Source organism: Jatropha curcas, chromosome 9 (assembly GCF_041381405.1).
Source record: "Jatropha curcas cultivar XTBG-Jc1 chromosome 9, XTBG_Jcur_1.0, whole genome shotgun sequence".
Lineage (NCBI taxonomy): Eukaryota > Viridiplantae > Streptophyta > Magnoliopsida > Malpighiales > Euphorbiaceae > Jatropha > Jatropha curcas.
This window is the reverse complement of record NC_143159.1, coordinates 4,136,243-4,151,976: the sequence shown is the minus strand read 5'-3', so window position 1 is coordinate 4,151,976 and position 15,734 is coordinate 4,136,243. Positions and strand designations below refer to the sequence as shown.

The 15,734-nt window shown below is 33.8% G+C and overlaps 2 protein-coding genes across 4 annotated transcripts; both read right to left on the bottom strand.

The window, feature by feature from the left end:
- Positions 1-60: 60 nt before the first annotated feature.
- Positions 61-3,363, bottom strand: IRX9-L (Nucleotide-diphospho-sugar transferases superfamily protein). 3 transcript variants are annotated; one of them, XM_089726241.1, is made up of 5 exons: positions 2,609-3,363; positions 2,205-2,503; positions 1,445-1,694; positions 1,140-1,347; positions 471-884 (listed from the first exon to the last, which is right to left on the bottom strand). In XM_089726241.1, the coding sequence occupies exons 1-4, from the start codon at positions 3,032-3,034 to the stop codon at positions 1,177-1,179; spliced, it is 1,146 nt and encodes a 381-aa protein (XP_089582367.1). In that variant the 5' UTR covers positions 3,035-3,363; the 3' UTR covers positions 471-884; positions 1,140-1,176. The 3 variants fall into 3 exon arrangements, with proteins under 3 accessions (XP_089582366.1, XP_089582367.1, XP_089582365.1); XM_089726240.1 differs by lacking the exon at positions 471-884 and adding an exon at positions 61-355 and having other exon boundaries at positions 2,205-3,362; XM_089726239.1 differs by having other exon boundaries at positions 2,205-3,361.
- An 8,923-nt stretch (positions 3,364-12,286) lies between these two features.
- Positions 12,287-14,733, bottom strand: ZF14 (MATE efflux family protein). The gene is made up of 2 exons (XM_012212719.4): positions 14,245-14,733; positions 12,287-14,097 (listed from the first exon to the last, which is right to left on the bottom strand). The coding sequence occupies exons 1-2, from the start codon at positions 14,296-14,298 to the stop codon at positions 12,538-12,540; spliced, it is 1,614 nt and encodes a 537-aa protein (XP_012068109.1). The 5' UTR covers positions 14,299-14,733; the 3' UTR covers positions 12,287-12,537.
- Positions 14,734-15,734: the final 1,001 nt, after the last annotated feature.

Here is a 15,734-nt window from a genome sequence, read left to right as displayed (position 1 = left end):
AGAATGGCTTCCAGTTTTATTTTTCGCGCAAACCAAATTAGTACCAGTACCACTCGTCCATTAAATCGAGTAATTGGCGAGTACGGAATTTCCATTGATATTCAAATATACAACTGGTAATAGACCAGCGGATTACAGCTGTCAAGACATGTTCAAAGCCAGTTTTATGGACGCGGATTTGCTACCAAGTATTGTACAGGAACGACACGCCCGCGAAGATGGGAAAGTATTATCTGAACCTCCGTAAAGAAACATATAAAAGACAATGGCTCAAATAACATCCCGCCGCCGCTTATTTTTGGCAATCAAAATGTAGAAACAAAAACACTGGCATTGAGATTAAAACTTCTTTTCCCTGAACTTGTTAAAAAAAAAAAAAAAAAAAAAATTATGAGATCAACATAATATCTTCCTTAATTTTCAAACCATAACACCCTATCAATGCTTGTATTACGATGACAGTGCCAGGAGAAGAAAAATCAAAATACAATTTCAAGTACAAGATACTATCAAACAAGTTACCCTTTCTTTGTTACTCGATTCTGATAAGAAACTACACTCAACATATAAAGAATATGTATCTTCAGCAAATATCCTCCTACACAGTACAACCACCTCCAATTTTGGAGGCCAGGTAAATTTCCAAAAATTAAGCAATTATATTCCCACCCACACTGCCAACCAGCAATCTACAACAGGACTGCATTTCTGTTGAAGAATAATATGCCAGGAAAATTCCGCAAACAAAAGTAAAGAGGAAAAAAAAAAAAAAATTCTTTTTGCTTCTTTGTCAATGTCTGCTTGGCATCTTTTGATGTTTGCTTGACACTGATAGTTGCATGTGAAGCCACACTAAGGACTACCCACAGTAAACATGGGCACAGCTGTTAAATGAGGAAAAATTGGGTGAGTGACTACATTTATTGCAGGTGAAAATATTATATTGTAGACAAAAAACAACTTTAGACTTGTACTTTTCTATTTGTCTCTACTTCTTTCAAAAGGCTAAAAATCATTCATCCACAAAATGTTTCCCCAATACTAACTGGTGAAACAGACCAAACTTTTCCCTTAAGGAGGTTGAGGCGTGATTGTCAAAATTAAAAAGTAAATTCATCATAGAAAGAAGCCAAACCTACCCGTCTTGAGAACAAAAATTGCAATTCAACACCTCCATCATTTGATGGGGAGAATAACATCAAGGTTCTTCTGAAATAGCCAGCCTCTCGGATAGACAAGATGATGGGCATCTAAATGGAGATGCCAATTCAGTATCCTTGAACATCCAGGAGGAACACTTTCTATTTGACTTTCATCTTCTATCACTTGCTCAATGAATGTGGTCTCCTGTGAAAAAGCACAAAGTCAGTGTGCATTACACAACTGTAGGAGTGTTGAATTCTTGGAAAAGAGCATCCAGAAAATACAGTAGGATGATGCATACTTGGAAACCCTCTTTCACTGTGTCTAACTGTCGAATTGCACTAGAAAATGGGCGCCGCCATCTCTTAGGATCCCACAAGATAGTGCTGTTGAAAGCAAATCCTGACATATCAACATGAAACCTTCGGAGTCTTTTACTTTTTTCGTTGGTGTGCCATCCAATTACATGACTTCCATTGCATACGGGACCTTCCAAAATAGCTTTGTTTTTGCTTTGGGCAAGCATCGCAACAGGCCAAGCACCAAATCGGCTATAAAACAAGTAGGGTAATATAAAGAACTTGCCAATGCAGGACAATAAATAACATAATAGCTATAATGTTTAAGAAAAAGCCTGAAGACAAAAAATCCACTTAAAGAGAGATTGGCTATAATTATATCTAGCAAACTCTAATGATACAACACTATATGTTTCCCATTGCTTTAAAGGAGAATAACAAAGTCATCTTTATCTTTACTAAACGAAAATTGCTTCACCTCAATGATTATGCAGCATATATTTTAAGGGAAAATACTATACATTGCAGCAAACAGAAACAACTCCACTTAGATATCAGAACTATGTTACATTGATGCCAAGTGATTTCACTCAGACAAAATACAATACATGGGAATTCGATCGACCAACTCAATTCAAAGCAAAGAAAATGACAGAAGCAAATAATGAAGAAAGTTGCAAACTACCATAGATCAATTAACAGACTGGAACTAACAACAATGATTCAAATATTTTCAGATTCCAATATAGAGGTGTTAATTACCTGATATCTCTTAAGCTCTCGAACAACTCAAGCGAATAAACATTATCATCATCGGCAAAGTAAGCAATACCATCAAGCCTATGCCTCTCTATGTGCTCCAAAGCCACATTCCTCTGGTGGACTCCTCTGTCTTTAACATTAGTCGAATTTCTCTCGCAAACCAAATGCCTATACATAGCTCCCGTCTTCCTCAAAATTTCTGCCGTCTCCACAGAGGCGGTTTTCATTTCCACCACAATCCACAGTAACGGAGGCTGCACTAGCCTTAGAACTTGCCCTAATCTATTCAGAAAGAAGGCCTGCAAAGCACGATTATATGTTGGCGTAATCACGATTAATTGCTTCCTCGGAACATAATCAAATCTCGAAATGTAATTAACTTGCGTATCAACCCCCAAACTCACAGAATTTAGGGCAAAAACGTCTCGCTTAATACCGCGATTATCGCCGCCGCCGTCATCCAATTGAACATTGACATGCGGCGGCTTGATCTCGAAGGAGAAGTCGTGATTCTGGACATCATTTTCCAAAGGACCAAACAAGAACAAACCCAAAAAGAACCCTACAGCAAAGAAAATCAAGCATCTATATAAAGATCTACGAAATCCTTTCCGTTTTTGAAAGAACGCGGCGGTGAGAAACCAGCGGAGGGGAAAGACGTTAAAACTAAACAAGGAGGAGGCAAACGGAGTGGAGTACTTAGTGCCGCTATTGGTGAAAAACTTATGAGACGGTGAAGAAACTGATAATGGAGAGTTGACGCCAGAACTGCCGTTTTGATATGTACGGTCGTGATAGGCGGGTGACAGCGTTCGACGAATAGAAGCCATTTTGATCGACTGACTAATTACATGATCGACGGCGTAGATTCATCGGAATCCTCGGCGAAACCCTAGAATAGGAAGGAATCTATAGGGAGATTCGCTTGAAATCAAGTAAAACCAAAATGGATATGACAGAAAAGATATGGAAATTGAATATTATGCCAAAATTTCAATGGGAATAATTTGCCAATTTTGGGTTCTTCTTCTAAATTCAAAGAGAGATTTGATTTTGGAAATGAAGAGATAAAAATGGAAATGGAGGAGCTGTGACTGGCGTAAGATAAGATCTGTAAAGGGGTGGGGCGGTTCTGTTTTCAGTTTTCGAGTTTTTTGGGTGATTTTACCGCGTAGAGGCAATGGTAGGAGTACGGAATACGCGCCAGCTGGCTACGGCGAGAACTAAAGTATGACGTAAAATGCTAAATAAAACGGTGCCCTCCATTGACAGACTTACGTATGCCACTTGCAGTGGAAAGTCGACGCGTCGTTGCTCATCTATTATTTTTCTTAATAATTATTCTTTGTGCTAAAGAAATTAATACTATTTAGCAAGAGACAGCTTAATCATTTGGTAATAATACTTATTTGTTTAATCTTACCTATTGGTATATTAAAAAAAAGTGCATTTAGCATGCTAAATACGACTATACGACAATAGCTACGATGGACATATAGACGCAAACGTAGCAATATGTGTTGCCTCACGTGGAAGCAAGGTAAATTTATTTTGACCCCAAAAAATAGACAACCTTATGAGGGAATTATAATTGACAGTTTTGCTTAATTGTTTCGTTTTGACCTTTCAATTGGTTCATTTTTGTGCTTTTCTGGAAACTGAATTAAATATACATGAAACAGAAAATTGGTAAGGCATGATCTTGCATACGGAAATTTGCTACACTCATTAACTATTGCAGTTTAGCTAAAAAAAAGATATAAACTAATTAAGTAACAGAATAGGTAGGCAAGCAAACCAACTTGGTTAAAAAAACATATAACAAATTTGGCAAAACTACCTCACTTGCTGCCGTATTGCCAAAATCAAACTTTTTTTCTGGCTTTCCATCTGAAGCTTTAAACTCTCTTAACCAACTTTATAAATTCAAGCCCAAATCCAAGAAGAACTATCGACTCAATCCAATTGATTACATTTCGATCAAAAGGAAGCCCAAATTCGCTGGACTTATTGAACCACAGGAACCGAACGATGATACAAACGTGGAGTATCATTGGGCCGGTTCATGATCAAGTGATTTAAATCTCAGCCCAACCCATTCTATAATGAGATTGGATCCACTTTCAGTCTAAATCTAACTAATTTCTCACTGTTATATAAATGGAAAGAGATTTCTAGTTTTGATGCAACTATTCATCATCTCTGGTTCCATTTCTTCACTTGCATTGCATGCAGAGCTAGTTAGCTTTGAAAGTTTCATTCATGGTTTATCTATGTCTTCAATAATAGAGAGAGAAAGTGAATAAGTGTTTTAGGTCTTACAAGGTTCGCGTCCCCTAAAATATTGAATCTGACAGGGTTCTTTCGTTTTCATATCATCTCAAAATCCAGCTAACAAGATTCGAAATCAAGAACTCATAATAGAGGATTCAAATTTCTAGGGCTAGAATGTCGTCTTAGGACATGAAGAATGAACAGATAATTAAAAGGATTGTACCATACCCTAATGTATTGGTCCAGCCCTGCGCAGTGTAGCCTTTTTCTTTTCTGAATTTTATAGGCATGTGTTGGTATAGCACAGAAACTTTCTGTAAATGATCAGGCGATTAAGATAGAGTCTATGGGTTGTAAAGTGTAGGTGAAGGTGAAATGTTTCTACCAGTTAAATATCCATACAATAATGATAGGTTGAAGTTGAATCAAGAATGTAGAGTGGTTAGGACATCATTGAGGCTTTGAGCTCCAGGTTGATATCCAATTCATTATCTGCACTTAGTTCCTATTTTCTTCCCTTTGTTAGTTGAAGACCACCTATTCCTTCACATAGTGTCCTGCCCTAACTAAATTAGTTAATCAAACTGCAATTACAGTACTTCTACTCTCCACTTTTTTGCAAGATTAGGGTAAATTCAGTTTATATGCTAGCTAGGAGCCTAGGATGCATTATTGTAATGCTGATATCTCTTTTTTTTTTTTTTTTGCAAATTACAAAATGGGATTTTGTGGGATCTATTTGGGATTTCTGTTTAAACTATTTGAAAAATGGGATTACATGGGATTTATTTTGTATTTTTTTTGTTTAGGTTACTATGATGAAGTTATTATTGATTAGATCATCAAAGTTTATTTTCAAAAAGTTGATATATTTTATCTAAGAAAATGGACGCCAAGAATATGGTTACTAAGCTCATCAATCCAGCAACTTGAGTTGACCATGACTAACTAGCTCTTTTCTAGTTTTCTACCAAAGGGACCACCCGGTCCTAGGTTGTAATTAAATGAATGAGATGGGCTTTTCATTGCGTGTAGCTTATGGACACAATAATATCTAATGTTTTTTTCTTAAAATTAAACGATGTTCGTATTTTTTTGGCCGCAATATCAATTTTTAGTGTTTGAGTGGTCAGTTACGTAGAATTCCATTCCCAGTTTGACTGGTCTTGTACATCCTCTTTTTGCAAAGAAAAGGAACCAATTAATTAGATTTCGCTCCATCTTTTAACTCATTTAAAAATAATCGAGCTTGGCTTGTTTGAATTGTGACTGAATTCAAAATCAGTTTATTTGATAATTTCATGAATTAAAAAAAAAAAAAAAAAACTCATTTATATATTAAGTTGATTTCAAGCTTGAGCTTATTTAAACGCTTTTTAGCTTGTCGAGACTCTAACTCGCAAGCTAGCTTATCTCGTGAGTCTCATTTTAAAGTTTAAATTCGGCTTATTTATGAAATAAGTTTAATAAATTGGTTAAAATCAGGCTTTTGAAATTTATCAAGCGAATTTTTTTAAAAAAGTCTCAAAAAGTTTACAAATGATTTGACCCGTTTAACTCTCTAATTACTAAATGCTACACCATAAATTCGTTTTTTTCATAAATTAATACAGATAATTTTCAGATTAAAAACCTATGATATTTATTCTTTTAGAAAATATCAATGATAGAAGAAATAACTAACGTGCACTTTTTTTTTTTTTTTTTTAAGTTTTCTTATATGCAACTACTGACAAGCCTTGTAATGTCATTGTTGAGGAAATAAATGGACGTTGGTTTCTAAGACGCAAACTTGGACTTGCATAAAAGGTTTTCCTTCGATGAGTGCTCATTGGTAAGACCACAATAATAATAATAATAATAATATAATAATAATAATAATAATGGCATACTCATTTTGTACATTATCACATAAAACAAGACAAAAGGTTATTATGATTTATGATGATCATATTATCATTAAACGTGAGAAAATTTCTCTTGTCGTTTCTATTTATATTTATAATAAAATGGAAACCAAACATCATATGTCATATGGGGTAAGAATTGCACTTTCAGTGACTTGTGTTAATCACAAACAAGCACATTTATATATATGTATGTATACATGTGGTTAATGGGTTTCGTATGACATAGTCTGTGTGCTTGAAAGCCTTTCAAAAAAAAAAAAAAAAAAAAAAAAAAGTCTGTGTGCTTGAAAGACCCAAAATCTTTGTCGTTCTCTTAAGACCAACAAGTGTCTCTTTTGACTCGGTCTCTTCAGTCTTGAGTAATTAACCATAATTTGACCGTGGAAAATATTGCCAACCCCACCACAACAAGGCATGTTGCTTCTTTAAGGATCTTCCTTCCATAAAACAAATAAATAAAAAAAAAGGACGTCGCCAAGGATGGATTACATTTCTAAACGAAATTAACTTATAAAGTCAAGAATTCAATATCAAAATTGAAATTTTTGGATGCATCGAGCCGAGGTAATGTACCATCAAATCATGTTGAAAAATAATCTAATTATTAAAAAACAAAAAAATAAAAATAAAAATGTGCTATACAACACCAATGATTGAGCTAAAATCAAGAAATGGATTAATTAGAAGAAAAGTCAATAATTTTAACCAATTTTTACTTGACTTTCAAATTCAATTTCATATAGAGTCAATAGCTTCTTGGACTCCTATTCCCACTAGCTTTACAAATATTCTAATTGGTTATGTGCTTCGTTCTTTTTTTTTATTAGAAGAAATGTCGATGTAGTTGAAGACCAGCTAAGCTAGCAATATATATATATATACAATGGTCAAACCCACCAATTGAAAAAAAAATAAAAGGGTCAAACACTAAAAATCATAAACAAACAAACAAAACAAAATGTCAAACATCACTACTAAGTGTTGAAGGAAGAGTTTTTTTAGTCATGTTTATATATATATATATGCTTCCCTTTCACTTCCAAGCAAAGGTACTCTGCTATCAAGCATCAATACATATGAAACTTAGTTATTTAACCCGTTTTAGCCCTAGCTATATGGTACACGTGTATTAGCATAAAAAGGACAAGTACTCTTACCATATGTCTTTACATATTTTCTTCCCGATATAAAAAAATTAATCTAAGAAATATTTATTTATTTCTTTTTGGTTATTGTGTGCTAGTGGCAAAAGGCGTGGCTCATCTTCCATCATTAAGGGTGGTTAGTTATCATCGTATTATTGTACATTGACCTTTTAGGTTTTTTAATTAGAATAATTAACTTGTTTTTATTACTATTTTTGCTTCAAACTATAATCAATTAAAAGTAAAAAGTATTGGATTAATATAATTATTAAGTGGACTGATATATTTATATTCGAAAAATAAAACCCGGAAATAGTAGACACGTCTGAATTTAGCGGATGATTTTTTCAAGATTAAGTATTAAATTTGTGAAAAAAAACTTACGAAGAAGAAGTGCACGGAGAATTTAAAAAAAAAAATTAGAAAACTGAAGAAAATAGTCAAAACAAACCCAAAAAAAAAAAAAAAAAGAGTCCCCCAAAATTCACTACCTCCTACCCAACAAATAACAACAGTTGTTCCCTCTAATGTGTTACCCAGAGCCCCCACTACAAGGTGACACTAAAAAAAAAGGGGGGCTTCAGAACGTGTCCGTCACTTAGTACACGTGCCATTAACAAGAATAAATTAAATAAAAAAATATACTATTATTTTATTTATGTATTTATTTATTTTTCTTTAGAAATGGTCCAACAATTCCACCATGCATTCTCTATCAATCTATAATCTATTATAGGGGACCCTTTTAGAAAGCCATTACGGAACTCACCGTGTCCTTCATATTATATACCATACGATTGGCATCTTTGAATGGTACAATACGTATATGTTATGAATAACTAAATTATATAAAACAGTTCCATCATCCATTTTCGTTGAACTAACCCTACAGCCCCTCCCTCTTTGAAAGTATATGATCGTTATGAATTGGGCTACAATTTAATTTAATTAGTCGATGAATTTTATTAAGGTAATTAAATAATTAAGTTGAAACATTGAAAATAAAAATGTGGTAATCAAATCTTGATTTCATTTTATGTGTAAAATTGCAATTTGCATGCATGTTTTTGTAACGGAGTACACAATAATGCATAAAGGCAATGGCTGCGGGAGACATGGGTCGTACGATGCACTAAAGGGGCAATAATTTTAGGGATGCTACTGTGCAGGCCAGGCATATATATATATTAAATTTAGAAACCGCACATCCAACATTTGGAAAATTTTCTAATTTTGAATCAAAGGGTATTATTTAATTGGCTGTATGTGTGGTTATTGTTGTAGTAGGATTAATTATTGTTAATTAAGTAATTAAATATAGGCTTTATAGAGCTTGAAGGTGGGACTTTCGGCCATGGAAGGAATCCAAAGAAGAATAGGCAAAGTTGTTCTTTTTTTGCGAAGATGAGGAGGTCGTCCTCCAACACTTGTTATGGTAAAACATGTAGTGGCCACAGCCTCCTTTCACTTATGAAGGTGATAAGGTGCACTTATAATTGCTCTCAATAAAAGAATTATGTGTTGGCTTTTGAAAAGACATTTTTAGGGAAAAGGGACATATCCCCGATACCAGTTTTAGGTATATGATTAGAGCTTCTTTTTTTTTTTTAATATGTCAATTTACTAAAAGAAATTCTCTATTAACTAAACTAGGTTTTTCTTTTTTGAATAAATATTAATTAAGCTAGTTAAAGCAATTCCTTTTAAGTATTTTCTATTCTTTTTTTTAGGGTTTCTTTTTGCTGAATTGAAGCCAACCACTATTCTCCACCAATTGGGAATTTGAATGGGGCGGTTTGATTGTGTTTTGTTTCTATTAAAAAAACCCTAATTGCAAAAAAGGGTTTTTTTATTATTTTTTTTAGTTTATCTTTTCTGTGGCACATAGAATGATGCTATTGGGTAGACTACTAAGTTTAAGAAAAAGTTGGATTGAGTTGGAAAACACATGTCGTATTATGATCAACTATTTTATCGAATAATAGACGATTGACAAATATTGTTCGTGCCACGTGGCCTAAACTTATTCGATTCAAAGTTTAACATTGATGTGCTGGACAATGATGGATATATCCGATATTAGAAGATTCCAACCATAAAGAGATCACCATAAATTATTCCAAGCTTAACAATAAGCGCACAAGATTTTTGTTCCTTTTCATCTTCTGCCCCATGCTGCCCTACATACATATATCAGCTTTTTTTCCTCTTTTCTTTTCTTTTTTTTTTTTTTCATAGAAAATTGTAGAATCCATTTCATTAATTTGATGGAAAATCATATATAAAAGAAATTATTACCTCAATCAATTTTATAATGTAATTATACAATGTTAAATGAAAAACCAATAAGGGCAGGGGGCCCATATAAATATGTATATATACAGTAGAAATGAAATTGGACTTTATATGAAAAAGAAAAAAAAAAAAAAAAAAAAAAAAAGAGTAGGACCGATATATATAATTCTTAATAGTACAAAAATTAAATTTGAAAGGAAGGGAGTTGTCCTGTTAGAAGGGGGACTGAGGCTGGAGGGGCTCCCTATTTATCCAAACTGCGCACATCTGTACCGATGTGCACGAACACTGACCAACCAACCCAACACTGTCTACTAGTTTCAACTTGCGAACAAATTAAAGCATCTCTCTTTCATGTTTATTATGTAGGGGAGCAAACACCCAACAAGTTCTTTTGTTGTCATCCTCATCTCCATTTCTCCATCAAAGGAACAATCACGAGGAATTACGATTATACATCATTAACTATGGTATTATACATAGAATGCCTGAATAGAATTTAACATCTGTTGCCATAATATTTTCAATTCGGAAATTAAATTGAAATTTCTAATTTAATAGAGTTGATTCTGCACTCGAAATAGAAGTTAACCCTTTTTTTTTTTTTTTAAAGTTAAATCGGTTCTGAAAACTGATTGAATTGAAAGATGATACAGTAAGACTTGATATCACACCAATCACCATTCATTACAACGACAATTCCATGCCACAATTACATATGGGCATACATGGAGTTATATACAAAGATATAGTTAGCTAGCTAGCAAGATAGAGACTGAGAATATATATATATACACACATATGCACATTGGCAAAGAAGATAAGGGAAGTGGATCGTATAGCACTGCCTTCACATACATACATAAGTATAGATATAAAATAAACAAATAATAATAAATGGGATGGCCCAGCCAAGCCTTAATTTGTTATCCCTCTCTCTGTGTGTTCTGATTTGTATGTGTATATATATAAATAAAAAGAGAGAAAATGAAGGTGGTGGGGTGTGGGGAAGTGGGTAACTCAGAGGCATCGGTAGTAAATTTGTCATCTGAGAAGTAGACAGAGGCAATAATGGCTGGATTTTGTTTCTTGAGTTAGAAGCAGGGCCCCCCCTCTCCTCCATATATCCATGGCCCCCTTCAGTAGATACTTCTCTACTGCTCCTTCTGCTTCTGCTGCAACAACATGCCCATTATCTTCTTATTTTACTTTTTTCTTTATTTTGTCCACTACCCTCATTCACTCTTCCCTATATTTTTACATTTACTCTCCCTCTTTTACTTTGTTGCTTAAATTAATATATTTACACCATCTTAAATTTGTAATTTACCTTAATTAATTCTGTTTTTCTCAATTTATATAAATGCTGTGGCTATAGAAGTAGATGCAGTAATCAATTACAAAATAATATCTTCCCTGTACAAATAAAACGACATTATATAATTTGGCCTGAAAATTCAACATAAATTAAATAAGAGTGTGACAGTAGCGAAAGGGTCGTCTCTATTTTTTCTATGTGTCATAAGATATATATATATATATATATATATAATAATAATAATAATATCAAGAGAAAATTGAAAAAGACATCCATTTTGTGGTTATAAAAGTAATGGAAGCAGGTTAAAGTGTGGCCAATATATCAAAACCAATAAAATATTGGCTTGCTAAGCTAATAAATTCCAAAAGAGAGTCTTTTCTTTCTTTTTTTTTTTTTTTTTTTTTTTTTCTGTTTTTGCCCCTATATGTGCAAGATATTAAAAGAAAGTGTAAAGTATAATGGCCCTTAATGTTGAACTATATGCATATTCTTTTAACAAAATGGAGGTCCATCAAAAGAAGAATCCACTGTAGTTTTTGTATATAAGGGGAATGTATTGCTTAAATTAAAAGATTACTGACGGTACTGGATTCCGCACTCATGTGTTGGAAATGGGGATGAGCAAATTTTAGGAAAATTTCCAAAATTGAATTATTTTCGGTTATTTAATTTCGATTTGAATTTTAGATTTGTTATTACAAAACACTTATTTTAAGTAAAATCGAGCGAATCAACGTGTACCAAATCGACCGGTTTGATTCAATTTTCAAATTTACTTCAATTTGATTTAGTTTCAAGCACAAACTATTATCGATTTTTGTAGAACTGAACTGCCTCTTTGTCCACCTCCGGTTAGAAGAACAAAACTTTATGCTTATATATTATAATTATTAATAATAATTAAGAGGCTATTGTTGAATAGGGTAGCTAGAGGAAGAGATTTTGGCAAAGTTTAGAAGGTATTATGCTAATTTTCCATTTTAGGTAGTCAAGGTTGTTACCCAATAGGGAAGGGAACAACAAGAAAGTTTAAGCTTTAAAAACAACCGACAGCTTAACCCTTTTTTTCTTTTCTTTCTCTCTCTCCATCTCTTATTCTTTCTCTCTTCTCAATGCCAATATGGAGAACTCCAAAAAGATAATGAAAAAGTATATTACTCTATTCTACAATGTTATTAATACAAACAAAGAGGAAGAAAATTAGAAAATCAAAGAAACAAAAAAGCCCCCATCTTCCAAAAAAGATAGAAAAAAAAAAAAGAAAGAAAAGGTTTTTAATTCTAGAGTACAAGTGGAATTTAATAGTGAACTCTAACAATAAATAAAAATTCACATCAGTTCCTCAAGAGTGGGGCAAAAATGGTGGTGGGGATCGAGTGGACTTTTAATTAACATTGCACAGTAGTTGTTGAAGATATCAGAAGAGGATCTGTTTCAAGTGAAGTTGACTTCACAAGCTCATCATCAATGCACAATATCTCTTCCCGATTACCCTTCTTCTTATAGTTACTAATTATACCCTCTTGTGGTTTTGAATCTTTTGACGACATTGGTAAAATTGAAGTAGAAGAAGAAGAAGAAGAAGTAGTAGTAGTAGTAGTAGTAGTAGTTTGTGTAAGCTCTTTTGCTCTTTCTGCTTGAACCTTCCAGTCAGTTTTCCATAAAACATACAGCATAAATGTAGCACAAGAGGCTTGAGCAGCAAGTAACCCAAGCCATAGCCCTGCGAACCCCAGTTTAGCTACGAAACCCATGAAAATTGCAACCGGAAAACCCACTAAGTAAAAAGAACCCAAATTGATATTAGCCCCAATGGTAGGCCTAGCACTTGCTCTTAAAGCCCCACAACCGGTTGTTTGCGGGCAATTTCCAAGTTCACATAACCCTGCAATTGGCAATGCTATTGCAGTAAGTTGAAGAATCTCGGAGTCGCTTGTGAAAAACCTTCCCCATTGATGCCTCATAAAAGTTGTGAATAACATAGCTAAAAGGCCTAAACAAACAGCACATGCTAAAGAAACGATCATTGAAATGCGGGCTTTCGCTGGACGATTAGCCCCTAATTCATTTCCAACTCTTGTTGAGACTCCAAGGCTTAGCGATGATGGGAAGACATAGACTAAGGAAGTTGTTTGGATAAGAATACCCATTGAAGCAACAGTGGCTTTTGGATTAACAAGAAGACCGCATAGCATTATCATAAATTCATACCACCACCATTCAAGACAAACAGAAACGCAAGTTGGCACTGCAAGAGCAAGCAAAGAAGACCATCCTTTAAGGCAATCCAAGCTTGGAGAAACCCATGAATCTTTATATACACCAGAGAAGTAAACAAAGGAAAAAAGAAGGAGAAAGACATTTAAATTAGTCCAGACCATGGCAATAGCAACTCCAGCAATACCCAATTTAAAATGGACAACAAGAAGGAAATTTAAAGGAACATGAAGAAGAACAGAGATAGCAGAACAGTAAGTTAATGGTAATGTAATGCTTTGAGTCCTAAGGTAAATTCGAAGAGGATGAAGAAGAGAAAGAAAGAAAAGGTCAGGAACTGAAAAAAGAATAAAAGTATGAGCCACTGAAGATATTTCTTGATCTTGACCGCACCATAAAAGAATCCTTTTCATGTTAATCCACATGAAAGAAATGGGAATAGAAGTGGAAAGAAGAAGAAGAACAGTTCTTTGAAGAGTTAATCCAAGAATCTTCCATTGTTTAGCACCATAAGCTTGTCCACAAATGGGTTCCATTCCCATGGCAAGTCCAGAGATAACAGAGTAACCAGTTATGTTAGCGAATCCGATAGAGAGGGAACCACCAGCGAGCTCAAGTTCGCCAAGATAGCCAAGAAAGATCATGGAGATCATAGCTCTTGAATAAAGAATAAGACCTGTAATTGCTGTTGGGCCTGAGATTTTCCCTAAAGCTTTGATTTCTTCTAAGACCTGAATAATGCAAACAAAGCAACAACATGAAAAAAAAGTAAGTATTAATTAATGTCCTCTATATTTTGACACTCATATATGCGTGTTGATGAAAAATAATTTACTACTATGAGTTTTTCTTTTCTTTTCTTTTTATTTTTTATTTACCTCGGAAGGGGTAGGCCATCTATGTAGTTCACCATCATCAGAATAAAGATCCATACTTTTGTTGTTGGGTTTAGAAAAAGAGGTTTCACAAAAGAAATGAGGAAGGAGATGATGATTTTGGGTTGCACATATAGAACAAGAACAAGGACAGAACAAGAAAAGGTAGACTATATCTTCTTGTGGATATATAAATAATACATAAAAACTAAGATAATGCTATGCTTATAAATATAAACCTTTTATACTCTGAAAGCTTTAATTTGGTGCGGTCTGTTTGTTTTAGAGGGAAGAGCTGTTGTGAATATGGATACTTGGGAAGAAGAAGAGGAGAAGTGGCTATATATAGTTGAAAGGAATGGGTCCTACTGTTGGGTTCCAAGAAACGTGTCGAGATTTTGAAGAGAATGCTATGAAAAAGTGCCTACTGAATAGAGAAAAATGCACGAGAGGTTGATAGAAGAGAAGGCGAGGAAGAGAGAGAGAGAGAGAGAGAGAGAGAGAGAGAGAAGGGAAAGGAGAGGGGAGGGGTCCTCTCCTTTCTGTCTTTCTAACAAGAAGTAAATTAGAGGTTAGTCACTTCATATAAAATTCTTGTTGCTTTTATGTTTTAGTGCAGAAGAGAAGAAGAAGCTCTAGGCCTTATCTTTAACAAGAGTGATTGAGTTATTCGATATATAATTTCAATTTTTTTTTTTTTTCCTATTTTTTTACCGCCATTACATGTATGACCATGAAACTTGTTTAATGGAGGTTCCTATTGGCATTTTCTTAATCTATTAATATTAATATTATTTATTATTATTAATTAACTTTGAAAAATTAGACAAAGTCTGGATAATTTAATTAATAAACCATAATTAGGTCTTAATTAATTAATTTGGTATGAAAAAGATTAAAAAAGTTTATCTTTTGGAGTAGTAGTGGCAAGTGGGAGAAGCAAATTCCATATCCTAGTTGTGAAATGACAGGAGCACATCAGCCCAATATAAATATAAATAGTGTGCTTGTATATATATATAAATTAATGGGTATATAAAGTTTTTTTTTTTTTTTTTTTTTAAGAATGGCATGTTATATAGATATTCTTTTGTGGGCAGAGAGATGTTTGCATGTCTAAGGCAGAAGGCATGCATGCCAAAAAAATTCTTTCTATAGCCACAGCCCATGTGATGAAACCCTCATAATCCTCAAAACATAAAAACATACCCTTCACAATTTGCCCAATTTCAGAGGTGACAAAGCTTGTGTTAATTTCTGCTTTTAAGGCCCCATCTCTTTTTGGCTTATTATTATATATACATATATTTCCTTCATTTCATTTTTGCTGTTGTTTTCAAGCTTATCAATTTTAAAGGGGAAAAGGGTAATTAAATTATAATACAACTCGTGGTGGAGTTTCTTTCTTCAGAAAGTGGAAATCGGATGGCTGACCACAGGATTGTTAAAAGAGATCCCCTTATTACTATAATATGTATATAAATGAATGACTA